Consider the following 18,274-nt stretch of genomic DNA (forward strand, 5'->3'; position numbering starts at 1 on the left):
TGCGGCAGGCGCTGGTTGGGGCCCCCCCCCCGAACCCCGAACCCGGGCAGGGTGACCATGGCAGCCGCAGATGCTGCGTGTGTGCCCTGCAGGACAGGTCTGTGCTTCATCTTGGTTTGGCCAGGCTTGCTCTGCCCAGAGGGATGAGGGGCAGGGAGCTGCCCCCCAGCAGGAGAGATCCCTATCAGGACTTTGTTTTTGTGTTGCAGCCTGAGGGGAAAAAAAAAATCCAAATCCCAACCACCCTTTCAGCTCCTGCACATGAGGCTTTGTTCTCCCCCCCCCCCCCCCCCCCGCCCCGTGCCTTTTCCAACATATGTTTGAACATTTCACCACTTTACCCACCAGGAATGCAGCGGGTTTGCTGGAGTTGGGAGGTTTATTCAGCAAATCCGGCAGGTCATGTGCCGGGAAAAAGCATGCAGGTGTGCTTAGCAAGCCGGGTGAGGGGCCTCTGCCGGCCCCCGTGCAGGGGAGATGTGGTGCCAGCCTCGCCTGGCCGCGTGTGGGGAATTTCCTTGCACTTGCCCGCAGGCTCTGCTTGGCATCTTGATGAGACTTGTTGGGAAGCACCTCATGTGATGGGCGGTTTTGTGAGAGGGGGCCTGTCCTGGGGACCTGCTGCCTCTCAGAGGGGAGAGGTGATGCCCCCAGACTTTCTTATGCCCCCCCTCCCCTACAGTGGTGCTGGGTGGGTGCCTGCTCCTGTTCAAGGTGAGAGCTCCCTGCCTGGCTGGTGCTTCAGGAGGAAACGCTGCCATCTCCATTCCTCCATTCCTGGCTGGCTGTGCCACCAGCTCCTCGTGATTTACAAGCATGAGGGCTCTGCCACAGCAAGGTCATCACCAAACCCACCCGCTCCCTCCTCCTGGGGCCTGAGCTCTGCTGTTCAGAGACCAAGGAGGCCCAGGGTTTCAGGCACCAGGTAACCGAGCGGTGTGGGGGCCGGGATGCAGCTTGGTGATTCAGGGTGTGCTCTGCTTTTCTTGTTGCTTAAAAGATCCCTCCAGGTACAATCCCACCTCCGTTACCTGACAGAAAGTGACTGTTTGCCTGTTGCAAAGCCCAGCCCATGTAAATAATGCGGGGATCTGATTTTGGGGCAGCAAAGCTGGTGGTATGCAAACAACTGTGGGAAAGGCCAGATGTTACTGCTTTGTGCTGTGCAGTTTTGAATGCAAAGTGGAATATCAAAATTGGGTTTGACCCCGAACTGAAGCTTTATTAGAGGGAAAGCAAAGGAAACAGGAAGATGTTGTTGAAACTGGGAGCCCTAAAACTGCTCCCGTCATCTGGTTTTGCTGGACTTTGGAAAAGAAAACAGTTTATCTTTGGAATAAATAAAAGGGAGAGGAACAGGCTTGCAGCAGAAAGCCCCATGTTCACTGCGGACAAGCTGGGTTGTGCTCCACCTCTTGCCCCCACTTCCAAGGGGACCCCAGGTTGTGTGTGATTTCTGAGCCTCTGTTTCCCCTTGGGAAAGCCCCGCACTGTCCCGACGGCGGGAACCCCAGGCATTGCCAAGAAACATCTTTGAAACTCAAACCTGGCTTTGGAAAATAACTGGAAGACAAACCGGCTCTAAACAAACACCCAAGTTAATTCCGTGTCTTGCTTTGTATGAGCCCAGTGAAATGAAACACAGTGCAGCCACAGGGACGGACAAATGGATTCAAATGCTTTAAAAAGCCCTGAAATCTGCTGGCTTTGAGATGTCCTTTTACATTTAGGGTTGGGATTTTTTTCTTGTTTTCTTTCTAATTGTTCCTGGGAATTTAATTCTACAATTATTTTGCTGCTTCTGCTGAGGAGACAATGTGCTTCAGCCACAAAGCCTTTGAAGGCTGAATTGCAGATCACATCCGGTGCTGAGCCACTTGGATGCAGACGCCCCCTTGCTGGGTGAATTTGCTGTGATGTGGAGGGCTGTCTGTCTCTTGGTTTGTCCAGGCTGCCGAGGGGCTGCCGGCCAGCGGTGAAGCTTGTCATGCTGCAAATGAAAGAAGGATGGAGCATGTTGGGGTTGGGACGTGATGTTGCTAGCACCAAGCTTGCCTCTTCCTAATGATGGAGGAGGTGGGAGTCCCAGGGATCTGCATCCCGTATCTCAGGGCTCAGTGGCTGTGCTCTGCCTCCCCCGTGTCCTGGATTGGAGGCGTGAGAGTGAAGTCAGAGCGAGGCCACAAAGTCTCGGCACCATCCGGTTTCACTTCCCGGTTGTTGCACGACTCCCTGCTGTCCTCTCAGGTGCTCCCAGGCCGTGGGGTCAGCCCAGGGCTGCTGCTGTGGTGTTTCCAAAGGGGAGAGATGTGCTGTGTGAGAAGGAAGAGCCATAGGAACTGTGTCCTCACTGCTGTCCTGCAAAAGCTAATGGCCTCCAGCATGTGAGGAATTGCTCCTGTGAGGGGAGTTTTCCTGCTCTGTCCAGGGGTTCTGGTTCTGGGCTGGATGTGGCATCCCTTGGTGCTCTTGGTCCAACCACTGAGCTGCAAGGGTTTGCCCTTCAGCCTCCCTGCCTTGCACCCTTCCAGGCCATGTCCTGGCAAGGCCTCTGGATCCAGGCAAGGAACTGTTTCAACTAACAGACAGTGTTGGTGGGTTTTCCATTCGGGTGGGCAGCGGAGGAGTGATCTGTTCTGCTGTCGTGGGCACTGTGCTCTTGCTGTCTGCTTGTCTCTTGTCATGAGCAGCTGGAGCAGAGCTGTCCCCATGCCTGGCAGCCATGGCAGAGGGCAGAGCAGCTTTCCTTACTTTCTCATTTGGACTTTTTTGGGTGGGTTTGGATGGGAATGGCTGGAGAGCTCTCATGGGGACTTGGCACTGAGCTATGATGCTGCCTGGCAGCCCCTTTGAATCTCCTGCTTCCCATCAGACCCAACCTGATGGAGGAGAGGAACGAGTTCTTGTGAGATTAGTGAAAACAGGGAGCTTGGGAGAAGCTAACACACCCTGATCCCTGTAGCTCTGTAGGGAGGACACCATGTATCCCTGCCCCTTGTGGGGTGGGCAACATTCCCCACAGGAATGCAGCAGGGGGATGGCAATAAAGGCCTCGTGCTGGGGTGGGGCACAAATCTGTCGGAAAGTGGGCTGTTGTTAGTTTTATTGCTGACTGCTCAGCTTGTCTTTCCAGCGATGTTTGGCTCCCTCCGGCACTGGGGCCCCTTAAACTGTCCCACATCCCTGACTGTCCCTACTCTCTCCCATCCATCACATTACGACTTCTCATGTCTCCTCCCTGCCCTGACATTTCTGGGATCAGAGCGGGGTGCCCTCCTCTGCTGGTGGCTGGTGGGGACTGCTGTGGGAATTCGGAGCCTGTTCCCATGGCCTGCAGGAGCCTCCCACCCGCCTCCCTGGCTCCATGATGGCTGTGCTCTGCGTGGGGGCTTTGCGTCGGGAGCAGGGCAGGACACTCTGTGAGAGGAGCTGATGTTGCAGCTCTTCCTCCCCTCCTCTGTGCCCAAATCCCAAATTTGGGTAAAGGAGAAGTACATCTGCTTCTTGAATGGCGGAAGCTCCAGTGTGTGTCTGCTGAAGCACCTCAGGGTCATGCATGGTTTTGTTTAAAGAAAGCAACTAAAATAAACTCAGGGAGGGGCTCCCAGGAGGTCACTGTGCTCCTTCTCTCCCTGACCCAGCACGGGTCCCCTCTTCCTGGAGGGCATTTGGCAAGTTTGCATTTTTTTTCTTGTGTTGTTGACAAAAATCCTGTCTGGTTGAGAAATATCTGTGCAGCAGCGCCAGCCCAGTCCCACGGGTCAAATCCTGCCCCTGCAAATCTGTGCCGGGAACAGTGGCTTGTTTTGGGCTGGCCTTTGCGGGTGCTGCCACGGGGGACCCATGTCCTTGCAGGGCAATCTGGGCATGAGGCCAGGAGCAAACTCCTCAAACAAATGGATGGACACTATGGGCTTGGGGTGGATCTGATGTTTTATCATTTGCTGGTTGGGCTCTGCAGCAGAAGCAAAGTGCTGGAAGTTCGTCAAGGGCTGAATTAAAGTTGCCTGGCAACCTCCATCCCGGCTCCTCTTCCCACATCTCGCAGGATTTCCCACCCAGGGTCTGCCGCCTCCAGGGAAGGGGGCCCAAAATGCTTTGCGTTCACATCCAGGCTGGGGCTAGGCTTGTCTCCCTTCCCATAACTCACTGGCTGTTCCCACGCCTGGCAGCCGGGAGCTCTCCCCACCTCATCATCCCCTGGGGCAGGTGCCTTTCCCCCAGCCCGAGCCAGGAATGGGTCGGGCTGTTTCAGCTGATCCTGAGAGCAGCTTGAGCAGGTCTCCTGGGGGGTAGAACAGTTCAGTGACACTGGGAATGCCAGTGGCTGCGGGGGGATGTGCCAGGCTTGGCCCCCGTGAGTAGAGTGGAATCGGCTGCATGGGGTTTGGAGTGCCCCGGCTGGGCTGCCGTAAAAAAGCAGGGTGCAATTGGTGTCTTCTGGTGCAGTCCCTGATGGGGATTTTGTTAAGGCTGTTTTGCAGCTCCATAACCCAGAGAAGACCCACTGGAAATCCCTGTCTCCCACTGGGAAACTGGTAGTGCTTGCTTGTAGTAGTCTGTGATGCCAAGGGAAACAGCCCATGAGAGAGGAGGAATGTCCAGCAGCCACTCTGGGAGCCTGCTTGGGCTTTACTAGATCTTAGTGGAACAGCTACCAGCTGTCTAGGGAAGGGTGGGATGGGGAAGTGTCTTATCCCACTCTGCAAATCTGTCCTGCCGTCCAGAATGGATGCTGAGGGTAAGTTAGAAAAGTGCTGCTCCCATGTACCACTTCCATTCTTTCTCCTGAGTTCCTTTGAAATTAAAAAGGAATAATTGGCATAATTTTTAGCTGTGCTGATGAGGCAACATCTGTGGGGGTCCTGTAAAACCCTGTCTGTACTCTCCGTGTTTGGCAGCCCCACAGAGAGCACCGCTTCCCTGCAGTGCAGCTTGCAAACAGCTTGTGCTCCCAGGTTTTGCTGCCTTGTGACTTGAGGACCGTGGGGCACTGGGAAGGGGCTGCTATGCCCACAGAATGTCCTGCTGCAGTGGCTGTTGAGGTGTGTGGCAGCTTTGGCTCGTTTCTTTGGCCAGATCCAGGTTGGTGAGAATGTGAAATTCACTCATCAAAAGCTTTTTGCTCCTCCAGGGACGCTGGTCATGGGGATTTTAAGGAGGTGCCGACCGGGCCAGCCCGTTTGGGCGTGCTGTGCCGCCTGGCTGCCGGTGGGAGGCTGAGGCCGGCACAGTCATGCTCGCACGGCTTCCGTCGTGACCCAGTAAACCCAGTCAGACCTGACCGGGGCTCGCTCGCTCCCCTGCGCGCTCACCCACGCCTGCACGCCTCTGCCACCCCTCTGCTTCCCTGCGCTCCCCAGGGACCAGCAAACACATCCCACTGGTGTGAGACGGGACTGCCCCGGCTCCGTGCTGCGAGCTGTGGCTGAAGCCCGTAGGAGCACTGCTAGCCAGTGGTAGGAGGGTGGGCTTTGCCTCTGTGCATGTTACACGTAGTGAGTAGAGCAGCCGGTTCCTGGCTTCGCCCCTCTCGGGGTGTCCGTCCGTCCTGTGCCTGGGTCCTGGATCCGCCGTCCTGCTTCTTCAGCATCGCCAGCCAGCGACGGGAGCCTCAGTGGGCGCCGAGGCTGGACCATCAGTCCTATGTTGGCCCCCCTGTGCTGGGAAGCAGGTGAGGTGCCAAGGGACTTCGGAGCTCATTCCTGGGGATGGGGTGGGCTTTTCTGGGCAGTTTTTCTCTTAAGCTCCTAGCTTTCTTGGAAGTGATGCTGCTTTTTAGCCTCTTCATCTCCCCTTCTTGTTTCCCTTCCCCAGAGAAAACTCTGTAGCGTTTCCATTCCCAGCTTTTTTCTATTTCTCATTGAAGTGCTGGACTTGTGTAATCCATCTGTCCCCAGCCCTAGTGGTGAGTCCCACAGATCAAGACCTCCACTACTTCCTGCCTGAGCCCTGGGCTTCACCCTGAGTTTAGAACTTGCACTCTGACAAAGGGGAAGTGATGAGTCTGGGGGTGTTTGGTGTGGCTGCAGACCAGGGTATTGACCTGAGGGGAGCCAAGGATTGTTTCAGTTCCTTCTTGTTTTTTCTCTCCCACCCTAGGTATGAAAAATAAAAACCAGAAAATAAAAAAAAAAAAAGGGGGAATCTTGGAACAGCCCTTCTCTTTGAGTAAAACATTAACTGGCTCTTACAACGTAACTGATTAAATGTTCTTTAGGACAAAGTTACATCTGATCTCGGTCAAAGGAGCCTTTGGAAATGGGTGTAGCTGCTTCCCTGGAAAAAGCAGAAGAGCCCAGCCCTGACAGCATGGGAGGCTCTCCCCCCTGCCCAGCCGGGAACCCTGCACAACCTGCCATTTTAATTTATTGTAGTTTTTCCCCTGTACTGGCTCGGTGTGTATAATGGTTAAATGTTAGCTGGGGCTGGCTCACAGCACCACACCAGGCTGTGATAAACACCATCCCTGCCGCCCTGGCCGGCCGCACTGCCGGCTCCGGTCCCCGGCACGTCGGGAGCCAAGCAGCAGGCAAAGTTCAGGGCTTGTTTGTGCAGGGGAGATAAGGTGAGGACGCCCAGCAGCATGCAGGGTTGTTACTCATTTATGAGAGATCACTGTTTGCCTTGTCGTAAGGAGGCTTTTCCTCCTCTCTGCTTTCCCATCCCAAGTGCAGCAGTGTGCTTGGCTCTTGTGGCTCGTGCATGATTCCAGACTCGTGTCCCCCCATGTGGACGCTTGGGGAAGGGTCTCTGTAACTTCCAGAGCGGCCTCGCTCCCACTGGGGGGATGGAGAGCTGTCAGCATAGGGCTGGCTGGGGTGCTTTGGTGCTCCAGGTGTGACCCCACCTCTTGCTTTGACCAAGGCTTGGTGGGTTTGGCTGGTGCTAGACATGGTGCCACCGAAGCAAATTGTTTCTTCTTGGTGTCCCTCTGCACTCACCTGCCTTACATTGCTGTGCTGTCATTCATGGGCAGACCCTCTGTCTGTACAGGGCTTGTCCTGGGAACAGGAGTAACCTGGAGTGAGCCTGCTCTGGGATCTGCTCCCCAAGGAGCTCAGTCCTGCATGCAGCACCCTGCCTGCACCCAGGGTTGGATGCTCTTGGGTGCTCTGTGCTGGTCTGGAGCCTGGGGGACAGTGGGGCAGTAGGGAGAAATATTTCCTGTCTGCGTCATTCCCGGAATGCTCTGGGGCAGCACCAGTGCAGGTGTGAGATTTGTGTCTGAAACCTCTTGAACGAACCAGCACTTTGATGCAAGTTCCAGAACTGTGGCTGAATCCACATCCAGCCCCTCACTTCTCCTTTTCAGCCCCAAAGCCCTCTTCACCTTGGTTTTACCTCCCTTCTTCTTGGGACTCGGCAAAGTATTTGCTTCAGGGAAATGGTTTGCAGTGAGCGTGTTTGAGCAGCTTCTCTACAGGGTCAGGTATTTGGGTTTTTTATATATATATGTGGGTGTATATATATATTTATAAACCTCTAAGCAAATACTTAGGTGCTGGTTGCTTACTGGGAGCTCTCCAGCTCAGAGATACCCAGTAATTTTTTTCCTCCTTAATGCCTGCAAGATGAGCCTGCAAGTGGCTTTGCTCAGTGCAGCTGGGAGAGGTGAGGGTTATTTGTGAGGGATCGAATGCATGAAAGTGAGAGCTGAAGTAGATGTGGAGCTTCAAGGCAGTTTGGGATGAAAGAGAAACTGAAATCTTGTGGAAGAACACTGGGGGAAAAATTGTTTCTGCTTGAAAAGACTTGCTGAAGATTCCAAGCAGTTTCTGTATGGATTTTCCTTCACTTTACATCCCTGTGTGCCTGAAGCATCATTTCCAATACCTCAGTCCTCTGGAGTCTCATAATTTCAGGGGGGGCAGAACTGGGGGCAGGTATCTTGCACAGCAGGATGTGGTCAGCTGGGCTTTTGGGAGGGAGAGGAGACCTTGGGCTCCCCAGGACCCTCACTGTTGCCGCCGCTCTGGGTGTGCAGTGGGTCTTGGGGTACCCCAGTGTGCCAAGACACCCACAGAGGGGCTTGGCCCTGAGCCCCTTCCTCTGCTTTTGAGGGAAAAATGTGTCTGCTTTTTGGGTGTGATATGCAATGGGGGATCAGCTGCTTCTGCTGAAACATATCCTTCAGTCAGGGGGATCTGCAGGAGCAAAAGGCTGGGAGTGAATGAGGGATGAACCCAGAGAAGACTTGGAGGAAAATGTACCTTCAAGCAGCTGATGCAAGTGCTCAGCAAGCAACTCCCTACTGTGACAGAATGGCTGCTGACCCAGGGGGATGCTGCAGAAGGTCACTGTGCTCAAACTCCCCTCCATGCTCTGTGATGGCTGCAGGCTCCGTGCCTTGTGCTATGCCTTGGTTTCCCCTTGAGCAAATGAGGGTTTGTTTTTCCCTGAAGCCATCTCTGGTCTGAGGCCGTGCCGGGTCAAGCATCCATGCGTGTATGCAGCTGGCTCCTTCCCAAGCCTGCTTGCTTGTGAGGTGCTGGGACAGCAGGAGTGTCTGAGGCAGTGCTCTGTGTTTCAGGAGGGTTTGGTGGCCAGCCCTGTCCCAGAGAGCTGGAGAGCCCGTGCTGAGGATCGGCTGTGCCGGCCCGGCGGCAGCGGCTGAGGCGCTGCCCGTGCCGAGGGAGCGGGAAGATGAGCGTGGGGCCGGCACATCTCCTGACCACTCTCTTCATGGCAGCGGCAGCCGTGGGCTACCGCTCACGGCGCTCTGGCACCGACCTGGATGCCACCCCCAGGACAACAGTCACCTTTGATGGTAAGGGGGCGTGGGTTCTGGTGGTGGAAGTGAGGTTTGGGATTTTGCTGGCACTGGCTTTGGTGCATTGTGACTGCATCTAGTCTTTGCCAGCCTGGAGCAGGGGGCTCAACACAGGAGGGTGGCTACATGAGGGCCTCTGATCCCCTGGGCTCCAGAAATCAGAACCCACACGGCTGTCTGGTACTGGGTGCCCCAAAGAAGCGAGCATGGCAAAATCATCTCCCCACAAGCCAGAGGGGGACAAGGATGTACAGGGAGCCAGCTCTGACCAACCCCTGGCCCTGCCCAGCAGCCATTGGAGGGTGTCCTGAGCTGGGCATCACACCTGAGCTGGGATCTCATGGCCCAAATAGTCAGCAGGAAACTTTCTTCCATGATTTTCTCTAATTGTCACTGAGCTCTTGACCTGCAGCCTCTGTGGTGTCAGTGAGCCCAGCAGTGTCACTGTCCCTTGGGCATCCACATGGCATCATTGACCTCATTAGTGAGGCTCAACTCAGCAATCAATGGTGGGAGAGTTTCATTAGTAGCTGGGGTGCCCTTTTCTCTCCAGGCAATGCCTCTTTTCTGGGAAAGATGGGGAATCATTCCTTTTCCAGCTGCCTGCAGGGTCCCAAGCTTCACAGAATTTTCACTTCCTGCTGGTCCCTCTGGCCAGGGCTGAGTCCTACCTCACACTTCTCAGCACCTCAAATTGGATGGTTTCATTGGCTTGGTGGACAGGAGCACTCAGCCTCACAGCAGAATCACTCCCCTTGTATGACAGTTTTGGTTCAGGTTTTTTTATCCTTCCCTGGGCTGGCTGGGCTCAGTTCAGAGCCAGGAACACTGCTGGCATGTTTCTGCTTTCTTCAGCAGTTTCCCAAACAACATGGCAGGTCCATGCCCAGCACAGACATTGCAGCTCCCATCCTGAGCTGTGCTTTAATTGGTGGAGAGAAATTTCCTCTGTGAGCCTGAGTCCAATTAGTGCCTTTTGCCTTTTACCAAACTTTCTCCCTTCCTTTCCTCCTGCTGTCACCCAGCACTGCCTGCCTGATAACCTCAGTAAGTGCCATCCCACCCACTTCCAGCTCCATTCTCTTGTCTTTTCCCAGTGGCTCGCGCTGTGCCTGCCCCGGGGTCCCCCTCAGCCCCCTGTTCCCTTTGCAGAGCTGTCGGGAGCCCGGCGCTTCAACGCGCACACCCTCAACTACAGCACCCTGCTGCTGGAGGACGAGCAGGGCATCCTCTACGTGGGCGCCAGGGGAGCCATCTTCGCCCTCAACTCCAGCGACGTGGCCGACGGCTCCCACCACACGGTGAGCCCAGCCTCTGCCCCCTTGCCCAATCCCCCTCCAAATCGTGGCCACTCTATCCCTGCTCAACCTCCCCCTCACCGTCACGGGTCTTGCCTGGAGGATGATGTCTCCAAGTTTGTCCCCAGGTCCCCTGGGGGCACCTGGTCCTTCTCCCCAGCCAGGCAGCATGGGGACAGCAGTGGAAGGCGTCCCCAAGCTCAGAGCTGCCTGTTTCAGGGACACCGCAGCAGAATGAAGGGCAGGGAGGGAGTCACACTTTTTTGTTCCCCCAGGGAAGGATATCCCAAAATCCTCCAGGCTCCTGCAGTGCTCTGGGATGTCTGCCCACTAATTGGGGTGTGGGACCACTCTTGCCCCACACTGGTGGGATGTGTGCAGGGTGCCATCTTGTGCTCTTAGCAACCATCCCTCCCTAAATAAATAAATAAGGATTTTGTCATCTCTGATGGCTCTGATGAAAGCTGGAGGTTGCAGCGACAGGGGGACCATGCAGTGATGGGGGTCATGCAGTAGCAGTCTCTCTTCCCCTTGCAGATCCACTGGGAAGCCTCCCCGGAGAAGCGGATGGACTGCCTGCAGAAGGGCAAAAACAACAAGGTAGAGCCACTGGGTGGGTGCCAGGGAGGGGCTGCCCCTGCTTTTCCTGGCTTGTAACGCCTGCGCTCCCCCTCCGCAGACCGAGTGCTTCAACCACGTGCGGTTCCTGCAGCGGCTGAACAGCACCCACCTCTACGCCTGTGGCACCTACGCCTTCCACCCGCTCTGCGCGGCCATCGTGAGTACGGCTCACCCACAGCTGCCTCCTGTCCCCTGCCACTATGTCACCCTGGAGAGGTGCAGCCCCTGTCCTCTCCCACCATCTCAACCCACAGCCCCACACACTTCCTACTGCTGTCCCTGCCCCTGCCTGGCTCATGGTGGGGGTGAGTGACTCCTGGGCTGAGTAGGTTTGAGGATGTGGCCACCATGATGCAGATGCCATAAATCCCCACCCCGGCACTGGGGTTGGACTCTGACCCCAAGCGAGAGGACTGGGGATGGATCAGTGCCATGGGGGATGCATGTGGGCTCAGCAGGATGGGATGCAGCAGCCCTGGACCTGGTTTCCACTGCCTGCTGTTGTAGAATACCCTTCCAAGAGGAGGGGCTGCAGAGTGGCTGATGGCAGGTGGTATGCATGCTCAGGGAAAGGTGACAGGGGCAGGACTGACTCAGCAGCCCCTCCCCAGGGATTTCCTGTGCTGAGAGTCCCCACATGGCTGTGACTCATGGCAGAGTGTCCAAGAGCAGCCTTGTTTTATTGGCAGTGGGACTTTGACCCCCTTTCAGTAGCTCCTTGAGTCCATGGAGGCTCAGTTGCCGTTTGCCCACCTCTCTTCCTGAGCTGGGGGGCAAAGGGGCCCAGTGACCATGTCTGCAGTGTGGCCAGGGAGCCCTGGAGAGGCTGTGCCTGTTCCCATGGCTGTGCTGCTGGTCCGGTTTGGCCCTCACACACACTGAAAATTGGGTGGAGGAGCTGCCAAGCTGGAAGGGCCCCGTCATTATTTAACATGCTTTGAACTGCAAACCCCAAAGAAAGTAACTCCTGCTATGACATGGACAACACCTGGGGGGACTCCAGGCTGGCTGAGCAACATCTGCCAACAAGGCACTGTCTGGGAATATTGGCTGCACTGGCTGGCTCCTGCCCAGTGCCCATGCAAAGCCCAGCCAGGGCTCCTCTTCCTCCCAGAGCCCCCTACCCACTCGTGGCTGGGGGCTGTGGCTGGCTGTGTGGTTTCTGACCAGCTGGAGGGTGGCAGGGGGGTTTGTCTTACTTGGACAAGGACATGGCTGTGGGCATCACTTTGTCCCTGCTAGCAGCCTCAGCAGAGAGCCTGAGGCTGGCAGGTGAGGTGGGTCTGTCCCCTCCTGTCTAACCTGATTCCCTGTCTCCCTCCAGGATGCCAACAGGTTCATGTTGCCATCTCACTTTGAAGAAGGCAAGGAGAAGTGCCCATATGACCCTGCCCGTGGCTACACCGGCCTCATTGTGGGTAAGCAGAACCTTTCTGGGGCTGGCAGGGACATGCAGGATGCCACTGACCATGGCCCCATCCCCAACACCTCTCCAGGGGGTGCCAGTAGTCCTCCCCCCACTCGTCTGCCTGGGGTGTGGGGATGCTGGTGGCCTGTGGGGCTGTCCTCAGGCCGCAGGGCCATGCTGATGGGCACCTGCCCTGCACAGATGGAGGCTTGTACACAGCAACACGCTACGAGTTTCGGAGCCTCCCTGACATTCGGAGGAACCTGCATCAGCGGCCACTGAAAACAGAGGAGTCCCCACTGCACTGGCTGAATGGTGAGATGTCCCTGTCCCTCCCATCTTGTGTCTGGCATCATGGGTTGTGGGGCACTGTGCGTTGTCCTGAAGAGTGTGGAGCAGGTGTGGGGGATGGCTCTGAGTCCTGTGTGACAGTTTGCTATGAGAAGGAACTGAGGCAGAGAGGGATTCCCCATTCTGTGTTGGTCTCCAATCACCACCTCTTGCTCCGTGTCCCCAGACGCTGAGTTTGTGACCTCTGTGCTGGTCCGGGAGAGCAAGGACAGCCCTGTGGGTGACGATGACAAGATCTACTACTTCTTTATGGAGCGGGCAGGAGAGGAGACCACATCCTTCTTTGACAAGAGTCAGGTGGCTCGAGTGGCCCGGGTGGCCCGTGTCTGCAAGGTAGGCATGCTCCCAGGCACAGGGAAGCAAGCACTGCTCCTGTTGGTGCAGGGGCAGCATGCCTGTGGGAAGACTGAGGCACAGGCAGAGGGGAATGAACAACTGTCCAGCCTGTGCAGAAATGCTCTCTGCACCCTCCCAGAGCGATGTGGGGGGGAAGAAGATTCTGCAGCGCAAGTGGACGTCGTTCATGAAGGCACGCCTGGTCTGCTACATCCCCTACTATGAGGTGCTGCGCAGTGTCTGCAGCCTGGATGGGGGCAGCTGGGCCAGCACTGTCTTCTATGCCGCCTTCACACTCTCAGCACAGTGGTGAGTGGGGCAGTGGCCAAAATTATAGGGGCTAAAAGTCTGCAGCACCAGGGGAGCCAGAGATGCACAAGGGGATGCACAGGCAGGAGATGAGCACCTGGGGGTGCATTGGTTGGGAGCACCCATGTATCTTCCCAGGCTGAGGTGAGGTTCTGCTCCTCAGGAGGACCATGGAGGCCTCGGCCGTGTGCCGCTACAGCATCTCGGCAGTGCAGCGTGCCTTCGAGGGCCCCTACATGGAGTACCAGGACTGGGCTCGCAAATGGTCCCGCTATGATGGTGCAGTGCCCGAGCCCCGGCCCGGCTCCGTGAGTGCCTGGGAGTGGAGAGCAGGGGTGCCATGGGGCAGCTGCCTTCCTCTCTGACCCCTGTTTCCCCTGGGCAGTGCATCACGGACCACTCCCGCAGGAAGGGCTACAACTCCTCTCAGGACCTGCCCAACAGTGTCCTGGACTTTGTCAAGCTGCACCCACTCATGTTTGAGGAGGTGAAGCCAGCTGGCGGGGAGCCACTCCTGGTGAAGAAGAACGTGGCATACAGCCAGCTGGCTGTAGACAGGGTGCAGGCCCTGGATGGCCGCTCCTACGATGTGCTTTTCATGGGGACAGGTGAGTGTGAGATGAGTTTGACAGGCTTCTGTTGGGCAAAGGGCACACCTCACATTCCCTCCTGAATCCTCTGCTCTGCTCTCCAGGGGATGGCTGGATCCACAAGGCTGTGGTGGTGAACTCTGGCATCCACATTGTGGAGGAGGTGCAGGTGTTCAGGGACCTGCAGCCTGTGGAGAGCCTGGTGATCTCCCACATCCAGGTGAGGGGTGGAACAAGTAGGGAGAGACCACACATGGGGCATGCTTGTGCTGTGAAGCTACCGTTGCGCTGCTTGGGGCGCTGGGGGGACGTGACTCCTGGGTCACTCCAGCTTGGAATATGTGCTGGAGCCCAGGAGGGTAGCTTGGGGAAATGAACCAGCCTGGCCATCAGCACTGACTGGGGGCTGGGGGCCCTTCTCGTGCACACCCATGAAGGGAGAGCTGTGCTGTGGGGCTGGGGGGGATCTCTGGGCACCATGGGGCACTCTACAGCCCAGCAGGACCATGCTGGATCCATACTGAGCCAGCCCTTTCCCCCTCAGAGGAGCCTGTATGTGGGGGCAGCCAGCGGGATCGTGCAGGTGCCCCTGGCCTCCTGTGCCAAGTACACCTCCTGCTATGACTGCATCCTCGCCAGGGACCCCTACTGTGCCTGGGATGGCAGGGCATGCCGCACCATTGCCACCACAGACAGGTAGGGATGGGTTTCCCATCTGCAGATTGGTCCCCATGAACCTTCCTCTTGCCCCATCCCATGCTGTTTCATGTCACCCCAGAGCCAACCCCAAAGGTCTGGCATGTGACAGTGGGTCTCCTGGTGGCTGTGATCCCCATAAGGGTGGGCTCAGCTGAGGCTGTATGACTGAGCTCCCCATGCCTTGCAGCACAGGGCTGGTGCAGGACATTCAAAGTGGCAACAGGGGATGCCGGAGCAGTTCTGGACGGGGTGAGTCTCTCCTGCCCTTTGGGACCATAGGGATGCTGGTGTCCAGCATCCTTAGAATAGCTGGGAGAGGTGCAAGGCAGTGCGTGTCCCCACAGGCTCCCTGCTGTGGAAGAACCGGACGGTGCTGCAGGGGGACGATGTACTGCTGCCCTGTGACCAGCGCTCCAACCTGGCCCGAGCTGTGTGGCTGCTGAACGGCAGCGAAGTGCTGGGCACGGGGCAGGACCGGCTGCGTGTGGGGGTGGATGGGCTGCTGGTGACAGACACGCTGCCCCAGCACAGCGGCGAGTACCGCTGCTACGGTGAGGAGCAGGGTCTCCGGACACTGTTGGCTGCCTACAGCCTCTCCGTGCTGCCCGAGTTGCCCCGCAGCCCTACAGCTGTCCCATCACCCCATGCTGCCAGCCAGGCGACCAATGACATGAAGGTGGCTTACATTTCTGCCATTGTCACCTTGGTGGTGCTCTGCACCGTGCTCAGCATCATCCTCCTGTACATGTCCTGCCTGGAGAAGCGCAAGGGCAAGTATGTGCTAGGGGAGCCACGGCCAGCCAGTGTGGAGCTGCAGACCGTCTCGGCCAACTGCCTGCGCAAGGGCCACCGGGAGGAGGAGGAGGAAGAGCTCACCTACCCCGATGGGTGCCTGCGGATCATCCCAGGCGAAGCGCCCACAACTGCCACCTCCCCAGTCAAGGAGCTGCCAGCTGCCGTGCCCCCGCTGCCACCCCCGCTGCCAGCCGAGCTCACCAATGGCGTGGGGGCTCTGCCCAATGTCCTCCGCAAGATGAACGGCAACAGCTACATGTTGCTGCAGCAGCAGGAGGAGCCACTGGCCTCCCCACTCTACAGTGCGTCTTTCACCGAGGAGCTCAGCAAAATTCTGGAGAAGCGAAAACACACGCAACTGGTGGAAAAGCTGGATGAGAGCTCCGTGTAGGGGCTGGGGAGGGGGGTCCTGTCAGTGGGACCCTCCTCCCCTCCAGCCCCTTCTCCCACCCACCCTTTGCCAGCAGTGTTACAAGACTCAGGCAAAACTACCTCCTTGATGGCAGAGCTGGGCCGGGCCCGGGCTCGACCATTCCTTTGCTTTTCACACACTTTTGAGACTTGCTGTACAGAAAAAAAGGAAAAAGTATCTATTTAAATTTGGAGCTCTATTTATGTATAAAAACTCACTGACGGTGGCCACGAGCTGGAGACAGGAGCTGGCACCTGGCTGAAGGTGGACACCATGGGGAGGGAGAGTTTTTGTCTGTTCACCAGGCGTGACAGAGACGCTGTTGTGGATGTGTGGACTTGGCCAGCCCTGCTGGGCATCCCTTGGCACACAGGAGCTGGATAGCTGCTGAGAGGTGGGTGAAGAGCACGGAGGAGGGCTGAGGGCTGACATACTGTGTCTGTGCCTCTCACAGGGCACAGGATCCCTTGCCTGTGTAGGGCTGGCGGGTTTTCCCCAGCTGCCAGCCCTCAGGCAGGAGAGGGGCCCTGGACACATCTCACATTGTGAGGGGTGGTCTCGGTGGCTTCCAGCCCCTGCCCACTGTTCCGCATCTGCCCCCTCAGGGTTTCTTCTCTGGGTGAGGATGGTTTGGCAAGGGACAAGAGATAGGGCGAGGAGCTGATGTCCTGAATACCCTGGAGCAGCTGGTGAAGGGGCATGTGCCCACTGCGAAGAGGCCACAGGTGAAATACGGGGCTGGATGCACTGGGGAGGTGGCACCCCCAGGGCCTCCAACCCTGACAGGGTTCTGCTCCCTTTCTCCAGGGCACTGGATGCAGCAGCAGGCAGCAAGATGCACTAGCAGCAGGACTGGCAGCCATCACTGTGCCCTACAGCATGACAAGGGAGCCGCACATGATCCACATGTCCCTGCTGTCTGCAGTGCCCCTGTGGCTCCAAGCACGTATTTCTGCCTTCCTGTGCAGTGCCGTTGGTGAACTGGGGTTCAGGCACAGCCCTGCCACCCACGGGAAAATGCGTGGGCAGGGAAATATCCTCACAGAGTGGGGAAGAGGAACCTTGGACAAGGGCCTGCCTCCCTCTGGAGCCTGCTCTTCATGGCACTTTCCAGGACCAGCCACGGTCTCAAAATCCTCCCAACTGTTTCTGCAACTGCCACCTCCTGGGGAAACCTGAGAAATGGGGGTGACAAAAGCATTTCATGCTCCAGGGACAGTCTGGTGACACTGGAGAAGCTGGGGAGGGACAGACCTGCGGGGGTCCATATCCTCCCACGTTCCTTGCTCGTACCTCCACGATCAGGACATTGCCAAGGGCTCAGCCCTGCAGGGGAAACAGGATGACAAACGGGTGATGACCTCCAGGGTCCCTCACAAGCTGCAGTTCAGGCCTCCTATTCCAGGAGAGTGAGGCTTAGCAGGAAAAGGCAAGAGTTGCACACTCTGCCACCCTGCCCCAGCCCTTGTTTCTGCTGCAAGAAGGGGGCATGAGCCACCCCCAAGGACCACCCCCAACCCCTCAAGAAGGGGCATCACTCTGTGTCTGGCACTCCTCATGCACAGCTCCACATTCCCCCCAGCAATAAAAATGGCTCTGTCTGGATGTGGTGTAGCAGTGTCCCTCTAAAAGCAGGAGAAATGGATGCAGAGACATAGGGGTGGAGGAGGCTTTATTGGGGCTGGAGGCGTGGGCCCTGGACGGTGAGAATGGAGGGTTTGTTGGTGAGGGGGTGCCACTGGCCCTGGACACTGGGGTTGTCAGTGTGGAAGGGCTTGCGGATGCGGACGATGTCCAGGCCGGACTGGTTGGCCAGCTTGGTGGCCAGCTGCAAGATCTCCTCACTCGTCTTGCTGGCAACGAGCTCGTCCCGCACCGTCCCGTTCACTGCAGCAGAGTGAGGGGTCAGGCGGCGATCCCCCCACTCCACAGCCTCCGGGGGGCAGCTGCTGCTCGCCCATCCCACAGCAGCTGCCCCGGCCGAGGTGGTACAGAGCCGAGGCAGGGCACGGAGACCCCCGTCCCCCTCCCGTCCCCAAACCGCCCAGCACTCACAGTACTCGGCCCGCAGCACGGGGGCCGGGCCCGGGCCTGAGTGGGGGCTCACGTAGAGGACGACATCGGGGTGCTGCCGGGCGAAGTCCTGTGCCGCCTCCTCCACGAACTGCCTGGGGGCCAGAGGGGACCCTCAGCCCCAGCCGGGCCAGAGAAGGGACGAATCGCCATAGCCGCCAGACACGGGTCACCGTCCGCCCGAGCCGGGCCCACGGGAGGGGTCACAGCGCAGAATTGGAGGTGAGGCCCCCGGTGCTGCCTTCCAGATCCTGCCCCGTCTCGCAGGTTGGGGGTCCCACCCCGCCGCTGCCGTGTGAGCAGGGGCAGCAGCACTGTCCCTTCCCCGCGCTGACGGGCCCAAGGAAAGACCCGTTCTGCCACTTAAGGGGTCACCAGGCTCCCCCCGCCCCATCCCCGGCAGTCGGATGGTGCCTCCGGCGGTACCTGGCGCCGCGGGCGTCGGCCGCGGTGGGGCTGAAGAGGAGCTGCAGGCGCTGGAGCTGCCGCACGTACCGGCCCACGCCGTTGTGCAGCACGGCAGTCAGGAACCGGCTGGGCGACCCGCGGCCCGTCATGGCTCCGCGCTCACCCGGAGCCGGAACCGCGGCAGGGGCGGGACGGGGCAGC

At 57.9% G+C, this 18,274-nt stretch overlaps 2 protein-coding genes across 2 annotated transcripts in view; one reads left to right on the forward strand and one right to left on the reverse strand.

The window, feature by feature from the left end:
- The window catches only part of SEMA4G (semaphorin 4G), a 29,211-nt gene extending 12,014 nt beyond the window's left edge, over positions 1-17,197 (forward strand). The window contains exons 2-17 of the mRNA XM_041461637.1: positions 8,534-8,770; positions 9,926-10,074; positions 10,609-10,671; positions 10,751-10,849; positions 12,017-12,110; positions 12,302-12,415; positions 12,618-12,784; positions 12,927-13,096; positions 13,260-13,404; positions 13,482-13,704; positions 13,791-13,906; positions 14,231-14,382; positions 14,573-14,634; positions 14,730-15,986; positions 16,198-16,317; positions 16,400-17,197. Coding sequence (XP_041317571.1) covers positions 8,647-8,770; positions 9,926-10,074; positions 10,609-10,671; positions 10,751-10,849; positions 12,017-12,110; positions 12,302-12,415; positions 12,618-12,784; positions 12,927-13,096; positions 13,260-13,404; positions 13,482-13,704; positions 13,791-13,906; positions 14,231-14,382; positions 14,573-14,634; positions 14,730-15,571 — 2,520 coding nt within the window. The 5' untranslated portion in view covers positions 8,534-8,646 and the 3' untranslated portion in view covers positions 15,572-15,986; positions 16,198-16,317; positions 16,400-17,197. The remainder of the gene's footprint in view (positions 1-8,533; positions 8,771-9,925; positions 10,075-10,608; positions 10,672-10,750; positions 10,850-12,016; positions 12,111-12,301; positions 12,416-12,617; positions 12,785-12,926; positions 13,097-13,259; positions 13,405-13,481; positions 13,705-13,790; positions 13,907-14,230; positions 14,383-14,572; positions 14,635-14,729; positions 15,987-16,197; positions 16,318-16,399) is intronic.
- Positions 17,198-17,247: 50 nt separating this feature from the next.
- On the reverse strand, positions 17,248-18,261 carry MRPL43 (mitochondrial ribosomal protein L43). Its single transcript, XM_041461394.1, has 3 exons — positions 18,092-18,261; positions 17,648-17,760; positions 17,248-17,479 (listed from the first exon to the last, which is right to left on the reverse strand). The coding sequence occupies exons 1-3, from the start codon at positions 18,220-18,222 to the stop codon at positions 17,265-17,267; spliced, it is 459 nt and encodes a 152-aa protein (XP_041317328.1). The 5' UTR covers positions 18,223-18,261; the 3' UTR covers positions 17,248-17,264.
- Between the last annotated feature and the right edge of the window lie 13 nt (positions 18,262-18,274).

This window comes from Pyrgilauda ruficollis, unplaced genomic scaffold, assembly GCF_017590135.1.
Source record: "Pyrgilauda ruficollis isolate IOZ18807 unplaced genomic scaffold, ASM1759013v1 scaffold15, whole genome shotgun sequence".
Taxonomy (NCBI): domain Eukaryota; kingdom Metazoa; phylum Chordata; class Aves; order Passeriformes; family Passeridae; genus Pyrgilauda; species Pyrgilauda ruficollis.

Bases quoted from the DNA above. Each gene is read 5' to 3' on its own strand.
- MRPL43 (XM_041461394.1), bottom strand. From the start codon at position 18,222: ATGACGGGCCGCGGGTCGCCCAGCCGGTTCCTGACTGCCGTGCTGCAC. The intron at 17,761-18,091 runs GTACCGCCGGAG...TCTGGCCCCCAG, and splicing joins GCCGACGCCCGCGGCGCCAG to GCAGTTCGTGGAGGAGGCGG. The intron at 17,480-17,647 runs GTGAGTGCTGGG...ACTCTGCTGCAG, and splicing joins CGTGCTGCGGGCCGAGTACT to TGAACGGGACGGTGCGGGAC.